The 16133-nt window shown below is 41.7% G+C and overlaps 1 protein-coding gene across 1 annotated transcript in view; it reads right to left on the bottom strand.

The window, feature by feature from the left end:
• Window positions 1–9218: 9218 nt before the first annotated feature.
• The window catches only part of PITPNC1 (phosphatidylinositol transfer protein cytoplasmic 1), a 186977-nt gene continuing 180062 nt past the window's right edge, over window positions 9219–16133 (bottom strand). The window contains exon 9 of the mRNA XM_083355468.1: window positions 9219–14580. Coding sequence (XP_083211594.1) covers window positions 14321–14580 — 260 coding nt within the window. The 3' untranslated portion in view covers window positions 9219–14320. The remainder of the gene's footprint in view (window positions 14581–16133) is intronic.

Below are 16133 nucleotides of genomic sequence, written 5' to 3'. Positions count from 1 at the left end.
AAATAAAAAAATGTGTGTGTGATGCAGTCATTAGAGAATCTACTCACTGTCTGAAGCTGGCAATGGAAATTTGTTACCTTGGTTTACTGTAGCTTATTGTGTTTTTTCAGTATTTTGGTACGTAGAATTTAGAGTGGCATCATCGTCTTATGTGGCACATGCCATCATTTGCCAACAGTGGCCTGCTGATTTTATGTAGCGCAAACAGCAAACTTCGTGCAAAAGAATTAATGGACAGTAGTTTGCTATCGAGAGAGCCAGTTTGGTTTAGTCAGCAGAGGTGTTCTTGGAAACTTTTAAGGCTTATGGACTTCAACTCCCAAAATTTCCCAGCCAGCAATTCAGCGTGGCTGGCTGGGAACTCTGGAAGCTGAAGTCCACAAGTCTTAAAACTACCAAGGTTGGACACTTCTAGTGGTGGTTAAAAACACCTGGCTAGAAACCAGGAGACCAGACCGGGATTTCTATTCCCACCTTAGGCACAAAGCCAGCTGGGGACTTTGGGTCAATCACACGCTCTCAGCCCTCGGAAAGAGGTGAGGGGGTACCAGTCTGCAATCTTACCAATAGAACTGCAGTCCAGGCAGTCACCAGGAATCAAACCTGATTGGAAAGCACACACAGTCTCGTACTAAGATGAAGTAGTATCCGAGCAGTTTAAGCCCCTAGCCTAGGATATTCCATTACAAAATAACCATTTATGAAAAAAAGAAACTTTACCTATACAATCCACAAGAAATGCTGAATACATAATTAAGTTTCTCAAAATGTCTCAACAAACACAATGGGATTTTTTAACCCATTACAATTAGCTAATTTATCATTTGTCTCACATGTAACCTGCATCTGCATAACTTGCTAACCGATAGTCTTTTCTCGTCCCTCTGCATCATCCCAGTTTAAATCCCGTATCAGTTTAGCTATTTTATGCAATTCATGAAGTGAACTGTTTTCTCAGGAAAGCTTTTTTTTTAAATGAAATGTATTAGTTGGAAAAGATGCTACCAGGTTCTTGATTTTTTTTTAATGAATTCAGCAACAGATTATGAGAACTGCGGTTTACATGCTTTATTCTATGTGTGTTGCTTATTTGGGAATTTCCCCATGGTGTATTTCACATGGTACAATAACCACAGTGAGATTAGGTTTACCAACTCCAGACCATACATTAAATTATGATTCAGGCAGAATGCTGCATGTTTTTGTTAACTGACAGTTAATTCCTGATTTGGAAATAAAAGCAGCCACAAAGCGGGTTTCTAAGCTACCATTGTTTCCACTCCAGTTCCTGCAAAGCCAATTAAGATTATTCCCATCTGTCTTCATATCTGCCACCCTTGAAATGCCAAAATCCAGGATCACTGGCTTGCTCTGAGTTGCTGCAAATACTGCAGTAACAAAAATCTTCTCATCCCACTACATAGAAAACCAAAAATAGGTAACTTGCTTGTATGCACACATATTTTTATTCTGACTTTATTAATTGATAAATAACTGAAGGCGGTGAACATACCTAATACTGCTTCCTCCTGTTTTCCCCACAACAACAACCCTGTGAAGTGGGTTGGGCTGAGAGATGGTGACTGGCCCAGTCACCCAGCTGACTTTCATATTTAAGGCAGGATTAGCATTCAGTCTCCTGGTTTCTGGGCCAGAACCTTAACACTACACCTACATATTTATCCCTGACTTTATTTCAACTTGTGTGTGTTTGCCTGGTTGTGTGCAAAAAATTACAGTAGTTTCTATGGTGAGGAATTGCAAACACATCAAGCCATTCTTATCCTTGAAAGCTCCAGACCTGAAAGCATGATTTCCTATAAACAGGGAAACTGACAGTCTATATGTAAACTCCATAGGGCCACCTGTTTGTTTAAAATGCTTTTAATACACTTTCAAATACATTGTATATGATCCCAAAATAAATGGACTCATCTCTTAAGCTGCTTTTGAAGTGACACAAAAGCCTGCTGTGTGTGAAAGTGGCCCAAACACTAGATGTTGTTCCTGGGTGTATTTACCCAAGTTGCAAACAAATGTGTAGCATTTCAGCTGTTAATATAGTTGTTTTATATGCTTGGGGTACATACTCGCTATCTTTCCAGGCTCCAGGAATAGCATCCTTTAGACTTTGGCATTCTTCCTAATTTTTTTTTTAATCCCATTTATATCCCGCCCTTCTCCGAAGACTCAGGGCGGCTTACAAGCTTAGCAGTAGCCTTCATTCTATGTATATGCCTGCTTATTAGGGCTTTCATACACCCCCCAAGCGGCATTATTACAAAGTCAGCTTAATTGCCCCCAACAATCTGGGTCCTCATTTTACCTACCTCGGAAGGATGGAAGGCTGAGTCAACCTTGAGCCTGGTAGGACGCGAACCTGCACTAATTGCAGGCAGCAGGTGTTACTTAAGGAGGCATTAGCCCACTGCTCCACCAAGGCAACAGTAATATATTTGAGGGGCAACAGTAATATATTTCTGTGAAACCAAAAGAAAGTCCCACTCATATGTGTGCAAAGGTTTCAACTTTATTACATCATATGTTACATACGATACTTGTTGAGCTCAGGTTTAAGTAATTAATATGGTGATTAATATTTAAATTGCAACCATGTCTGGTTTTGCCCGCTAGGGTTATTTTTAATAACGCTATTTCATGGATAACTGTTATTTATTGTCAAGAATGTTGTGCAGATCTTTTGGCATCCATAGGAGAGAGGCTAAACAGGAAATACAAATAAGTTAATCATTTTCAGGAAGAGCATGTTTCAAAAGTCTGAAGTCTGGAGGAAGTAGCAGTGAAAGAAATATTATGCATTTTAGACCAGGGCTTTTCAACTGGTGGTACGCATACAACTGGTGGTACGTGAGCAACTGGCTGTTGGTATGCCGTCGCCTTCCTCCCCCCGCCTCCCCCCCTCTGCTCCTTCCCACCACTTGCTGCCAGAAAACATGCTGCTTGGTGGTGACCTGCCCTGCAGGAACCCTGCCGAGGGTGCGCGAAGAGCGCAGGTGCAGAGCGAGGCCCCGCCCTCCCCAGGGACTCATTGTGCAGCAACCGGATTGAACTCTTCTTGTGCGGGATCCGTGTTGTCCTTCCCCTCCTCTTCTTACTTCAGAAGCAAGGGGACAGAGCCATCCACTCCCTCGGCACAACCGCCCCCTCCTTCTTTTCCCCCTTCTCTCTCTCTCTCTCTCTTTCTTTCTCTCTCTCTCTCTCTGTTGAGGCCTCTTCCATCTTCTTTTCCTCTCCCCCCCCGCAAGCTTGCGATACCCCTCACAGCCCTGTATGGCCGGCCCTGACCTCCACCGACAGGCTCCAGTGTTTTGGTGAAAACGCTGCATTTTTAGTAGAGAAGCATTTTTTTTATATTTCTAGGTGCTTGTTGGTTACTCTGCCTTCAGTGGCCAAAAATAATTTGACCAACTTTGCGAATGTGGGACAAGCCAAGGAAAGAGTGGGTGGGGGGAGAAATCGGTGCCCTGCCTCTTCTGCGCCCTGCCATTCCTGTGCTTCAGCAGCAATGTGCAGTACTGTCCGGGCATCGGATGGCGCGCTGGCAGCCCCCGCGCAGGACCCACCTAATTGACTCACAGGGCGCAGCCACGCCTTGCAGAGTCCCTTCCTCTGGGCTCACCGAGGAGCTGGGCCAGTTGGTCCTGCTGGCGCACAGGACCGCCCTTTTCACCACCTGCTCCCTGCCGTTGATTGTAAGTAAGTGGTGGAGGGGAAGAACTAATGGGAGAGGATGGATGAGAAAGAGAACTGTTCCCAGTTCGGCTTAAGCGCCAGCCGAACACCCTGTAACTGCCGTCGATGCCTTTCTCCCCCCGGGATGCAGCTTAATTTCCCAAAATAAATACAAAGAGGAAAGCGCTCCGAGGGGTGGGGAGCAAGCGCCCGCTTTGCCTTCAGAATTTCCTTTTGGGTCTTGCTCTTTCCACGCGGGGCTGAGAAGGTTTGCTTGAACTCTGTAGCATTCCGTGCCAAAAGTGCAAAAGATGAACCTACATCTGTGGGGGAGGGGAGGGGAGGGAGCAGTGACATCCCCTTGCTGTTTTGGAGAGGTGGAGTGGTTGGGCTGCTTCAGGACTTCCTTCGAGTTGGGATGGTATTGTCCGCAAAGTTGGTCAAATTATTTTTGGCCACTGGAGGCAAAGTAACCAACAAGCACCTAGAAATAAAAAAATAAGTAAAAATGCAGCTTTTTCAAAACACTGGAGCCCGTCGGCGGAGATCAGGGCCAGCCGTACGGAGTCTCCAGCTGATCGGCTGTCCTGGATGCTGCCTCCCGGGCGCACAGCATCATGCTGACCCACCATGCGCTTGGGAGGCTGCATCCAGGGCAGCTGTTCAGCTGGAGACTCCGTACGGCTGGCCCCCACCTCCGCCGACGGGCTCCAGTCCACAGAGAGCTCCCAGCGGGAGGAAGGAAGGGACAAAGAGGGAAGGAAAGAAGGAAAGGGAGGGAGGGAGGAAGAAATGAGGAAACCCCAGATGTGGGGCAAGCCAGGGAAAGAGAGTGTGTGTTTGTGTGGCGGAGAAATCCCCGGCTTCAATTCCTGTGCAAGATTTCCTGCTTGCAAAAGGCAGGGACAAAGAGGGAGGGAAGAAAGGAAGGAAGGAAGGAAGGGACAATGGGAGAGAGGGAGGGAAGGAGGGCACCCACCCCAGTCCCACCCACGTCTGCCAGAGACCCACGGATTTCCCCCCCACACACAGGCACCCTGCAACCTGAGGGAGGGAGGGAGGGAGGGAGGGACAATGGAAGGGAGGGAGGGAAGGAGGAAGGGACAAGGAAGGAAAGAAGGAAGGAAGGGACAATGGGAGAGAGGGAGGGCACCCACCCCAGTCCTATCACCCTCCACCAGAGACCCATGGATTCCCCCCTCACAGGCACCCTGCAACCTGAGTGATGAGCTCCCCCCCCCCCCGCAGCCATAGACTTCGCTTGTCAAAAAGTTGCAAAAGGTGATCACATGACCCTGGAACACTGACCGTCATAAGTATGAATCAGTTGCCAAGCATCCAAATGTAAATCACATGACCCTGAGGATGCTGCAACAGTCATAAGAGTGAAAAATGGTCATAAGTCATTTTTTTCAGTGCCGTTGTAACTTCGAATAGTCACTAAACAAATTGTTGTAAGACAAGGACTACCTGTACTTTATTATTTTTTCCTTTTTTTTTGGTCAAGTTTTTGACACCTGGCTGGGCAACTGGTGGTACTCGGACATTGCCTTATCCTAAAAGTGGTACAAAGGGTGAAAAGCCCTGTTTTAGACAATATGCATAGCTTTATTTATTTTATTTATCTATACCCCAGTGATGCCCTCGACGTGATGTCCCGTTGCCTGGAAGCGGTTCGGGTCTGGATGGGGAGGAACAGACTTAAACTCAACCCCGACAAGACTGAGTGGCTGTGCATCCCGGCATCCCGGGATATTCAGAATATCCCATCTCTTTCTATGGGGGGTGAGCTATTACCCCCCGTAGATAGGGCTCGCAACTTGGGAGTCCTTCTAGATTCACGGCTTACTTTGGAAGATCACATGGTGGCCGTGACTAGGGGGGCCTTCGCCCAAGTTCGCCTGGTGCGCCAGTTGCGGCCCTATCTAGACCGGGATGCCCTGTGTACGGTCACTCATGCGCTCGTGACCTCTCGTTTGGACTACTGCAACGCTCTCTACATGGGGCTGCCCTTGAGGACCACTCGGAGGCTCCAACTGGTACAGAATGCAGCCGCGAGAGTTGTGTTGGGAGTCTCCCGATACTCCCATGTTACACCTCTGCTCCATGAGCTGCACTGGCTCCCAGTTGTCTTCCGGGTGAGATTCAAGGTACTGGTAATGGTGTTCAAGGCCCTACATGGCATGGGTCCGGAGTACCTTAGGGAGCACCTGCTGCCGGCATCAACTTCCCTCCACCCTGTGCGTTCCCACAGAGAGGGCCTCCTCAGGGTGCCACCGATCAGTGAATGTCGTTTGGTGGCCCCCAGGGGGAGGTCCTTCTCTGTGGGCGCCCCGGATTTATGGAATCGGTTGCCGGTTGAGCTCCGGATGGCGCCCGACCTTCGCTCCTTCCGACGCGATCTGAAAACGCATTTATTTGAACAAGCCGGCTTGGCCTGATGGGGGATGGGTTGGGTTTTTATTGTTCTTAATATTTGTATTTACTGTTTTTACCTTGGGCATTATGTTTAATTCCTTTTAACTTTTGTATTTTTGTATTTTTATACATTTGCCCTGTTCACCGCCCTGAGTCCTTCGGGAGAAGGGCGGTATATAAATAAAATTATTATTATTATTATTATTATTATTATTATTATTATTATTATTATTATTATTATTATTATTATTATTATTATTATTACCAAGGCAACTATAAAATGCCTAATATTCCTTCTCCTATTTTCCTTCCAACAACCACCCTGTGAGGTGAGTTGAGCTGAGAGAGAGAGAATGACTGCTCCAAGGTCACCCAGCTGGCTTTTATGGCTAAGATGAGACTAGAATTCATGGACTCCTGCTTCCTAGCCTGGTGCTTTAAGCACTATTACTATTATATTACTGTAAGGTTTTGCACTTAGCCTCACAATTGCCCCAGTGTTACTCAGGAATTTAAAAGAGCCAAAAGAAACTCCTGAGCCGAGGTTTCAGCAAGCAAACAACTTTTATTCTGATCAAAATAGAGTTGGGTGGCCACATCTCTCTTCGTGGCTGGTAGAGAGATGAAGGCAGCAACCAGGAAAGATGTCTTCCACCTTTTATACCCCTTCAGAACAAAGAGATCTGGTCTTGGTATACTAGGAACCAAAAGGTACAGAAAAATAATTCCTAGAAGCAATGATGGCGAACCTTTTAGAGACTGAATGCCAAAACTGTGACCCAAACCCCACTTATGTATTGTCCGGTGCCAAGTGGGCGTAGCTCACTGATGGGTGAGGCCCATTGGGTGGCTGTGGCTGTGGTGGTAATGGCAGACTGGGTAGGACTAAAAAGTTCAAACAATTAATTCCAACTTTGAGAGATTTTTTTTCCCCGCGAGAAGTTGAAATTGATTGAATCTTTTTTTTTTTTTGCACACGATGGTGGAGACCTAAAGCAAAATTTTTTTATAAAAGCCAGCTGAAGCCCTACGACTGGGGCAACAGCAGGCGTGCCCACAGAGAGGACTCTGCATGCCACCTGTGGCACGCGTCCCATAGGTTCGCCACCATGGACTTAGGGCCGTGGTGGCGAACCTATGGCACGCGTGCCACAGGTGGCACACAGAGCCCTCTCTGTGGGTACGCGCATTGTTGCCCCAGTCCTACGCCTTCACCTGGTTTTTATAAAACCTTTTCGCTTCAGGCTTCCACCACTGTGTGCAGAAAAAAAAAGGTTCAATCAATCAATTTCAACTCGCGGGGAAAAAAATATCTCGCAAAGTTGGAATTGATTGATATTTTTAGTCCCACCCAGTCTGCCGTTACCATCGAAGCCATGCCCCCTAATACTGCACACCCACCAAATGGGCCACACCCACCCAGTGTGCCCCACCCACCTGGCACCTGACAATACATAAGTGGGTTTTGGGTTGCAGATTCGGGACTCAGTCCCTAAAAGGTTCGCCATCACTGGCTTAGGGTTAGGTTTAGGTCACCATGAACTTGGAAAGCAAAATGCACACTGCCAACAAATTCGGAGTGCTTGGGTATGGTTAGCAAGGCACTGACTTTTCTAGACTGCCCTATCTCTCTTTCATGGGAAAATCCCATTGGAGGAAAATTAAACTACAGGTTAGGGTTAGGTCACCATGAACTCATACAGCAAAATGGACTTCGCCAACAAACTCAGAGTGCTTGGGTATGCTTAGGAGGGCACTTACTTTTGTAGCCTACCCTATGTTTCCTGGTAAAATACATGGGAAAATCCCATTGGAGGAAAATTCCACTTAAGGTTAGGGTTAGGTCACCATGAACTCATAGAGCAAAATGAAAATTTATGTAAACAGTGTATTCTATGCAAAAAAGAAACCGGAGGGAAGAAATTGTAAATTATAAACCACAAAAAAGGATTTCCTGACACAAACATTAGAGTGCAGTGACCCAGCACATTCCTTCTATGCAGAAAATTCTAAGTTCAGGACTTTGCATTTTAAATTAAAAAACACACTAAAAAGCTTGCAGTGAAAAAGTCCTTATTTCTGGACTACTCAATAACAAAGGGATCAAAGATCTTACATTCTCAGTCATTTGATTTACATTACAAATGAAACTGAAACAAGTCATCCTACAAAGTCATTCTTTATGACTTTAGCCTTAACTGACTGCAGAATTAACCCCATGTCTTCATCTCTGAATCCCATTAATTATACATACAGAACATTATAGAAAGCCTCCCAGCTGCCTAGATCTTATACTCAGAATGTGACAACTTTTTGGCAACTGCTATCTATTATATAACCATAATGACATGGGAATCACTTTATTTTACAAATGTATGAATATTATATTTTTCAAAAATATTTTATAAATTTATAAGAAAGAAAAGGAAAAAAGAAAGGGAGGGAGGGAGGGAGGGAGAGAGGGAGGGAAAGAAAGAAAGAGAAAGAAAGAAAGAAAGAAAGAAAGAAAGAAAGAAAGAAAGAAAGAAAGTCATACATTGCCTCCCCAGATTTTCTCCACAACCAACAATGCTATGATAGATTGGGTTGAGAGTGGCTGACCAAATTCTCTTAGGGAGCTTCCATGGCTGAGAATGAACTTCAGCCTGGCTTTAGACCTATTCCAACACTTCCATTACCATGAAATTTTTGTTTACACAAACAAAAATAATGTTCTTGTACCTTAAAAACTGGCCTGACCTGATCCAAATTCATTTTGGCATACATCTGATGAAGCTATTTATTTATAATTGATATGGCACTCATTCCAGTAAACTCTTGATGAAAGCTTGAGCGTTTGTTGGTTTTTGAGGTATTCAAAAACAATTCGTTGGTTTGGCAACAAAAGTCCACCATGTCTTCCAGTGGAAACTCTACTATCTTGTTATCCATCATTTAAAGACACATCCTTTTTCCACCAGAGAATGTTCTAATGTTGGGTTCATTTGGTATTATCCTAGATATTTTGATCCCATGAATTAGAGCTGAAGAGGTAAAGCCTTAAATACGGCAAGATGGGCATTTTGTCATTACATGAATTCAGAAATGAAGCAAGGCAGTCTTGGAAAGAAGATTGATTGTAGTTTATTTACAACAGAATGTAAGAAAAGGCAGTTTTACAAATAATAATAAATAACTGAAAAAGCAAAAATTATGTACGTATGGAAACCATGAGATTCAGATTCTTCTATTCATGTCCTGTATTGTGTAACTTGGAGCATTTGGTCCTTCCTTCATTACACTAACCTTACCACCAAAAACAAACAAACAAAACAACAGAAAACCCCACTATTATACACAGCACTCAAAGTCACAAAGATTGTCACAGAAATGAAACAAAAAACTTATTTCTAGAAGGAACATTTAAAAAAAAACATGGACAATTCCAAGACGATGCCGTCCAAACAAGAAGACCCTTCCCCAGGATTAGTTTAGCTTCAAGCCTTTATGAAAACAGAAATCTGAATGATGGTGATTAATGAATTCCTACTGACAAGTTCATGAGCCCTCCCCATCTTATGATTTAACTACCGTGAAGTGCATACATTGGATGTCTTTTAAACAGCAGCCATGTTCTATAGTTCCAGTGCAGCAAATCCCAACCCAAAGTAGTTGCATGAGAGGAATTTTGCTTGACTATAGGCCCTCAGCTAAGCATGCTTTGACCTTTTCTGCTCAGAGAGGTACCTTAGAATCCAGCCCTATGTGTGACTACACTATCGTTCAAATAAAAACAGCAGAGCAATTTTCATTTCTATTAACCAAGTTTTTAAAAGATTCATGAAAAAAACCTAAACCCTGCCAATGAAACAGAAATCTGCAGTAAGAAAAATTGCCCAGAGCATTTTTATTCTAGATGAGATCATTCCTAAGTTGGGCCCTTTAACAGTAATTTATTTATTATCCCACCTTTATTATTTTTATAAATAATTCAAGGTGTCAAACATACGTAATAACTCATTCCTTCTCCTATTTTCCCCACAACAACAACCTTGTGAAGTGTCTACCTGAAAACTGATGAGGCTGTTTCTACTCATTCAATATGAAATAATTGATCTAAACTTACATCAATTGTGGTATGTCCACTGATACGTGAAAAACAGCTAGGCTCAAATTGATTTTATGGCCATTTAGCAACTTTTGTTGCAAACTTTCTTAGCAAATATAACCCCATGAAGATTTCTAGCCCATGCACATGGATTTTTAAAGATTCATGTACATAGAAAGCATAACTGATGAAAATACACCAGTTTTCAACAATAAAGTTTGAGCAACTTTCTTGAGACTCTCATGAATAAACTTTTAAAAAGTTTTAATTCTTTTGCTTAGGAGGTCATAGATAGGTTTTGAAACAGATAATTTCAGGAGTCCCTTTTTTGATAGGAAAGTTTAATTTAAAGCCAGCAATATATTAATTTCAGAACATAGTCCTCCTTTCTCTTAGCAATGATCAAATGTTCTCATTGAAAAAAGGGGAACAGGACTAGGGTACAAAAGCCTAGTCAGGCTTCAGTTTGTTTTGCTGCACCAGACTTTATTGAAAGTGCCACTTTGTTCCACAAAACAAATAGATAAAACATCCACAGGTCTGATCCTCACAAAAAACATACTGCTAAAAATATACAGCATATTCTGTACAAAAAATCAGACAAGTCAACAATACAACTTAGCCAAACTTTTTTTTCCCATGGAAAAGACACATTAGTGCAACCAAAAATATGCTGGAAATTTAATTTAGTTGTTCTTCTTGTGTCAGAAATATGTTTTTTTTTTTAAAAAAAGAGGACAAAAATCAAGAAAGAAAAGTAAATTGAATAATTGACTACCCTAGTGGCAAAACTTACGGAAGGAAAACAGAATATGAGAAAAGAGCATAAAAGAATTTATGAAGAGCGTAAGTGTCTGAGAGTGTATATGCTGAAGAAACATCCATTTGTTTTTTTCCTAATTCCAGGAAATATAGGAAAAGCAAAGAGTAGGCAAGTTGACACATGGATTGTGTCAGCCATCATTTAGACATGCAGAAGAATCAAATTTTGTCTATTCATTAAGCACCCAATTTTAATAGCACAACAAGTTGAACAAATAATTCTTGCTGCAGCATTAAGAGCAGAAAGTATCATAGAAAAGTCCATTATTTTTCCATAGCATGCTATTACCTTTCATTTTTGTACTATGCAGCCTTTTAACAAGCATAAAACACCTGATCTTATTCCCAAGCCAAAGTATTGAGGAAGAAGTGAAACAGTTAAAATAAATCAGCACAAGGATTTGATGTCTTGGCTTATTGATTTGTGCAAGATTCTAACAGCAGATACAGGGAAAGCAACATTTGGCTTAAAATCACAGAAATTATGATAATTTTCTGCTAATTTAAAGCCACAAACTCAGGGTGCATTTATGTATAGAAATGTAATAATAATACTAATAATGAAAACATGTATTAACAAATGTCACACAGAACGTCAGAATGCTGAGCAAGACAGTAAAAGATATCTTGAGTAATACCTGGGAAAAGGCATGAAGCTAAATGATGGGGGGATTAAATACAGAATTAGAGCTACTACAAATTTTGAGTTTTCAAATGCACATAGCGCATTCTATTCTCCCACTCTACCTTTCTATGACTAAAACCTAAACAACAGTTCCCTTGGTATGTACAATTTAAGTAAGAAGTCACTTGAGAGTTAATTGGAGATTTAAGTCTGCTACACTTTTTCGTATGAAAATTCATGCTGCCGTGCTTACTAGAAATTTTTTATTATTCAAAGTTATCTTTATCCCCCCTGAGATCTGGATATATATTTCTATATTCCCCTTGTACTGTCGCTATATGTTTATGACACTTTCACAAATGATTCTAATTTAGACGTGGCTACCTAATGACTTATTTTACTAAATTTACTTAATTTACAATTCTGAATGAATTGTAAAGAAAGGAACAGACGCCAAGTGTTCTAAATTGTATATGGGGAAGTATCTTGGATTCCTGAGACAGAAGGGTGATGCAATTAGCAGGCCAATATTTTGTCTTTCCAAACTATATGGCAGGGTGCAACTAATAACTGCTTTCTGAGGTACCAAAAAACCCCCACCCACTTCTATCTTCATTGTTGGAAAAGAATACAATCGAAGGAGCTCAGGAAGCTGGCAAGTTGTTTTGTTTCTGTCAGAAGATTTAGAAGATTCCCACATAACTTTTTTTGCTCTTAAACAAGGATCACTAGACAGAGGCTTCTTAATGAGTTGTCAACTGTAGCAGTGCACGATGTTTTCCTTTCCATTTTCAATTCAGGTGTCTGCATAGGTAGTTTTTGACTTACAACTGCAACGGAGCTGCCCGTTATGGTCATAAACTGTGACAGTCATACAATGGTCACCCACATGACCAACCTGATTTTATGACCTTTTCTGCAGTGGTTGTTAAGCAAACCAATTGTTTCCAATAGGCAGGTTTTGCCCAAAACCAGAAGCAAATGCCAGTTTGGGGCAAAAATGTCATAAAAGGTGGTCACAGAATGTGGGATTTGCAAAAACCCATAAATGTGGGCTGGTTGCTGAGTGGCTGAAATGCGGTCATGTGACTGCAGTGGTAGCTGTTGGAACTTTGCAGCCAGGTTGCAAGATTCCAGAGGTGGGCTGTCCTAACTCTGAACAATCGCTAAGGAACTGGTTGGAAGTCAACGACTACCTGCATTCAAAGGAAGTAATAATAACGAGCACAGTTGAATAAAACTACCTCTTGTGGGACAATGCACTCACTCTCTTGAGCATGATATAGCAGACTTACTGGTAGATGCATCATTTTAAAAGAAATAGTTGGATCTCGCAAGGTTTTTCTTTCTTAATTTTATTCATGGCTCAGCCTTACAATGTATTTTGTGTGTGTGTGTGTGTGTGTGTACATATATTGAATACATTGTAAGGCTGATCCAGGAATAAAATCAATAAAGAAAAACCTGCAAGGTTTTAAAAATCGTGTGTGTGTATTTCATTCTACAAATCATGTATGTATGTATGTATGTGTGCGTGTAGACACACACAGAGACACACTGACACACACGTACATACAGGGTTTTTAAAATGAGAGAAAGAATCTACACAGTAAGCCTAACGTATTTTATGCTATAATCTGTTGCTTTTGTTTTAAAAGGCCAGCACGAACACCCTCAGCAAAACTTCAAATCATAGAATGACTACTCACACTTGCAAAAAACAGGCTGACTTTTTCTTCTTTTTAATGGGGTTTTCGATCTGGACTTCCATTAATTTCATAAGAACTCAGAAGACCTGAATTGAATTATGAATTCAATTTTCATGGGATATATCTGTCCCACTTGGGCTTTGGAACCTATTTTATTTGTTTGTGTTTCCATTTTTCTTCCTGCAATAGGTCCCCATTCTTCAAAATCAACACAGAAAAGTTTCACAACAGCACAGAATAAAAAGGAGTTACAAATTTTTGTGCAAGATACAAATAGTTCCAGGGTCTCAAAATGATTATAATTTAAGACAAAGCTAGAACACGTTGTTTCTTTAATTTTTGAAGAGTGTGCATTAGCTACACCCAAATCCTGAGTTGTATTCTGTAAAAAGGAATCTGAATCTATTGGTATTCAAGTGTCGATCAGTGAATCAGCAGTTCCAAGGTTTACTTTAAGGTGCATTCGGCCTGAGAGTAAAAAAGGATTTCAGAAATGGAGATATAACAGCTTGAAAAGAGAAATGTCGTCTGAACCTGTAGCTAAGGAGAACCTCATTCTCTTGGGATGTCCTCGCCAGCTTCATGAAATCCCTGTAAACCTCTCCAGTCATCAACACTGCAATTCTACATCTTCTGTTTGCAGCCATCACTACAAGAGACTGCTTTTGTTTGTTTTTTTTTAACCAGCTACTTCATTCTGGGTTGATAGCAATATTTGTCATATGGCTTAGAGCTTTAGTTTGGGAATCAGAGCACATGAACTATGACCTTGCATGCATTTAGCTAACTAGTTTCAGGGGAAGCCTAAGGGAATGGGGTGTGTGTGTGTGTGTGGGGGGAATGGGAAACGCATGATTCCAGATCAATAATATTTGTTTAAATCAAACAACTACTGTGAACTTTGCAAATGATATTCTGTCAGTCAGAGCTTGTCATAAGGGGGGGGGGGGGAAAGCCATGCTGGGTTTAGAGAGGGTTTTTATCTGGATCTGGCAGCGTGAGCGTTTCTGGGGCAGACTTTTTCCGCAGACGATCTTTGGGAACCACTAGGAATTCCGGTGCGTCTGTGGACAGAGGTGTAGACGGAGCACTAGAAGGAGTACTGCGGATCGAAGAGGGAAGGGAGATATTCGAGATGGATATCGCAGGAGGGAAGATTCCAATTTTCTTGTTGGTGGCTTCCTGAGTTGCTCTTTCAAATTCTCGGACTTCATCCATAGTCATGTCTTTAAGGAGAAGGAAAGGCAGAATTAGTTAGGACAACGGTGCATCAGCTGGCATCAGCGCAAAGCTTTATTCAGATGGTTTGTCTTTAAGGAGTCACGCCCATCAGCCTGTGTATTTACTCAAGAGGAGCTACGGCCGCTAGTTCAGAAGTGCTGCTGAAATCTCAAGCGCCCCATTTGAACATTCATCTTACTGTTAAGAGTTGTTGACCACTGAAAGAAGGACCCTGGGACTGCAAAACAAAGCTGTTTCTTCAGGGTGAGCGAAAAACGTAAGATAGCAACGTTTGCTTATTTCCAGAACTACAGTAGTTCTTGACTTACGAACACAACTGAACCCCAATTTTTTTGTTGTTAAGCAAGGCAGTTGCTAAGAGAATTGTGCCTCTTTTTACAATCCTTTTGCCACAGTTAAGCGAACCATTGCGCCCGTATTTTGATCATGTGATCGTGGGGATGCTGCAACGGTTGTTAAGTGTGAAAAATGTTCAAAAGTTGCTTTTTTCAGTGCCGTTGTAATTTTGAATGATCATTAAATTAATGGTTATAAGTCGAGGACTACCTGTATATTTTTATATATTTTTTCTTTTTGCTGTTTATCTGGGTCTGAGTAACATATGCCTATAGAAAAGGATATCAATATTGTACTAAAATAGTTGAGATTATAAACGAAACTCCAGTATTTTAAAACTCGGAACAAAAATATAATTAAAAATTCAAGTCATTCTAAGTATACAGTTGAAAAAAGGCAACACACATTTCATTCCTAACATGAGAAGGAATGCAGTGATGGGAACAAATGAACAGTGCCTGCTGCAAGTTAAAACTAGTTGAAAAATATATAGTCCCTTTTTTTCTAACAATCATGAATTGTTAGAATTCAGTTGTTAAATGTAGTACACCTGAAATAACTGCATTGCCTAATTATGGCTACAACAAAAGCTCAATGTAGCCAAATTATTTATCTAACTGAAATATCTTGGGATTTTTATTCAGATATATAAAATAATCTTGAATAATTCCACCAGAGGGCAGAGTTCTACTTCGTTGCAATGTATGTTTCCTTCAAACATAACATTACAAATTTCATAGAGTATAAATATCTCTGTGGTTATTTCCTTCTCTATCAGCTCAAAATCCAAGATGGGTTCAGCAAAGGGCCATGTGAGCTTTCTGTACTTCAAGCGAGGTTAATGTTTTGAATATAGGGGAAGAGTTTCTTAATCACAAGAAATTCCAGCTTCTTTTGAGTTTCAACTTTCCTGCATTGAGCATGGATTCCTAAGGAAGGTAACTAAGAGACGTTCAAACACAAATACCAAACAAATGGTTGTTAAGAGCTTTTTGAAACCATATACACAGGGAAAATCTAATTAGTAAAGTTTTAAATTACCCCTCATCCCTTCTGGGAGATGAATAGTGTAAGGTAAAGGTAAAGGTTCCCCCGCACATGCGTGCTAGTCGTTTCTGACTCTAGGGGCCGGTGCTCATCTCCGTTTCAAAGCCGAAGAGCCAGCGCTTGTCCAAGGACATCTCCGTGGTCATGTGGCCGG

This window comes from Vipera ursinii, assembly GCF_947247035.1.
Source record: "Vipera ursinii genome assembly, chromosome: 2".
NCBI lineage: Eukaryota > Metazoa > Chordata > Lepidosauria > Squamata > Viperidae > Vipera > Vipera ursinii.
This window is presented reverse-complemented; position numbering and strand designations above follow the sequence as displayed.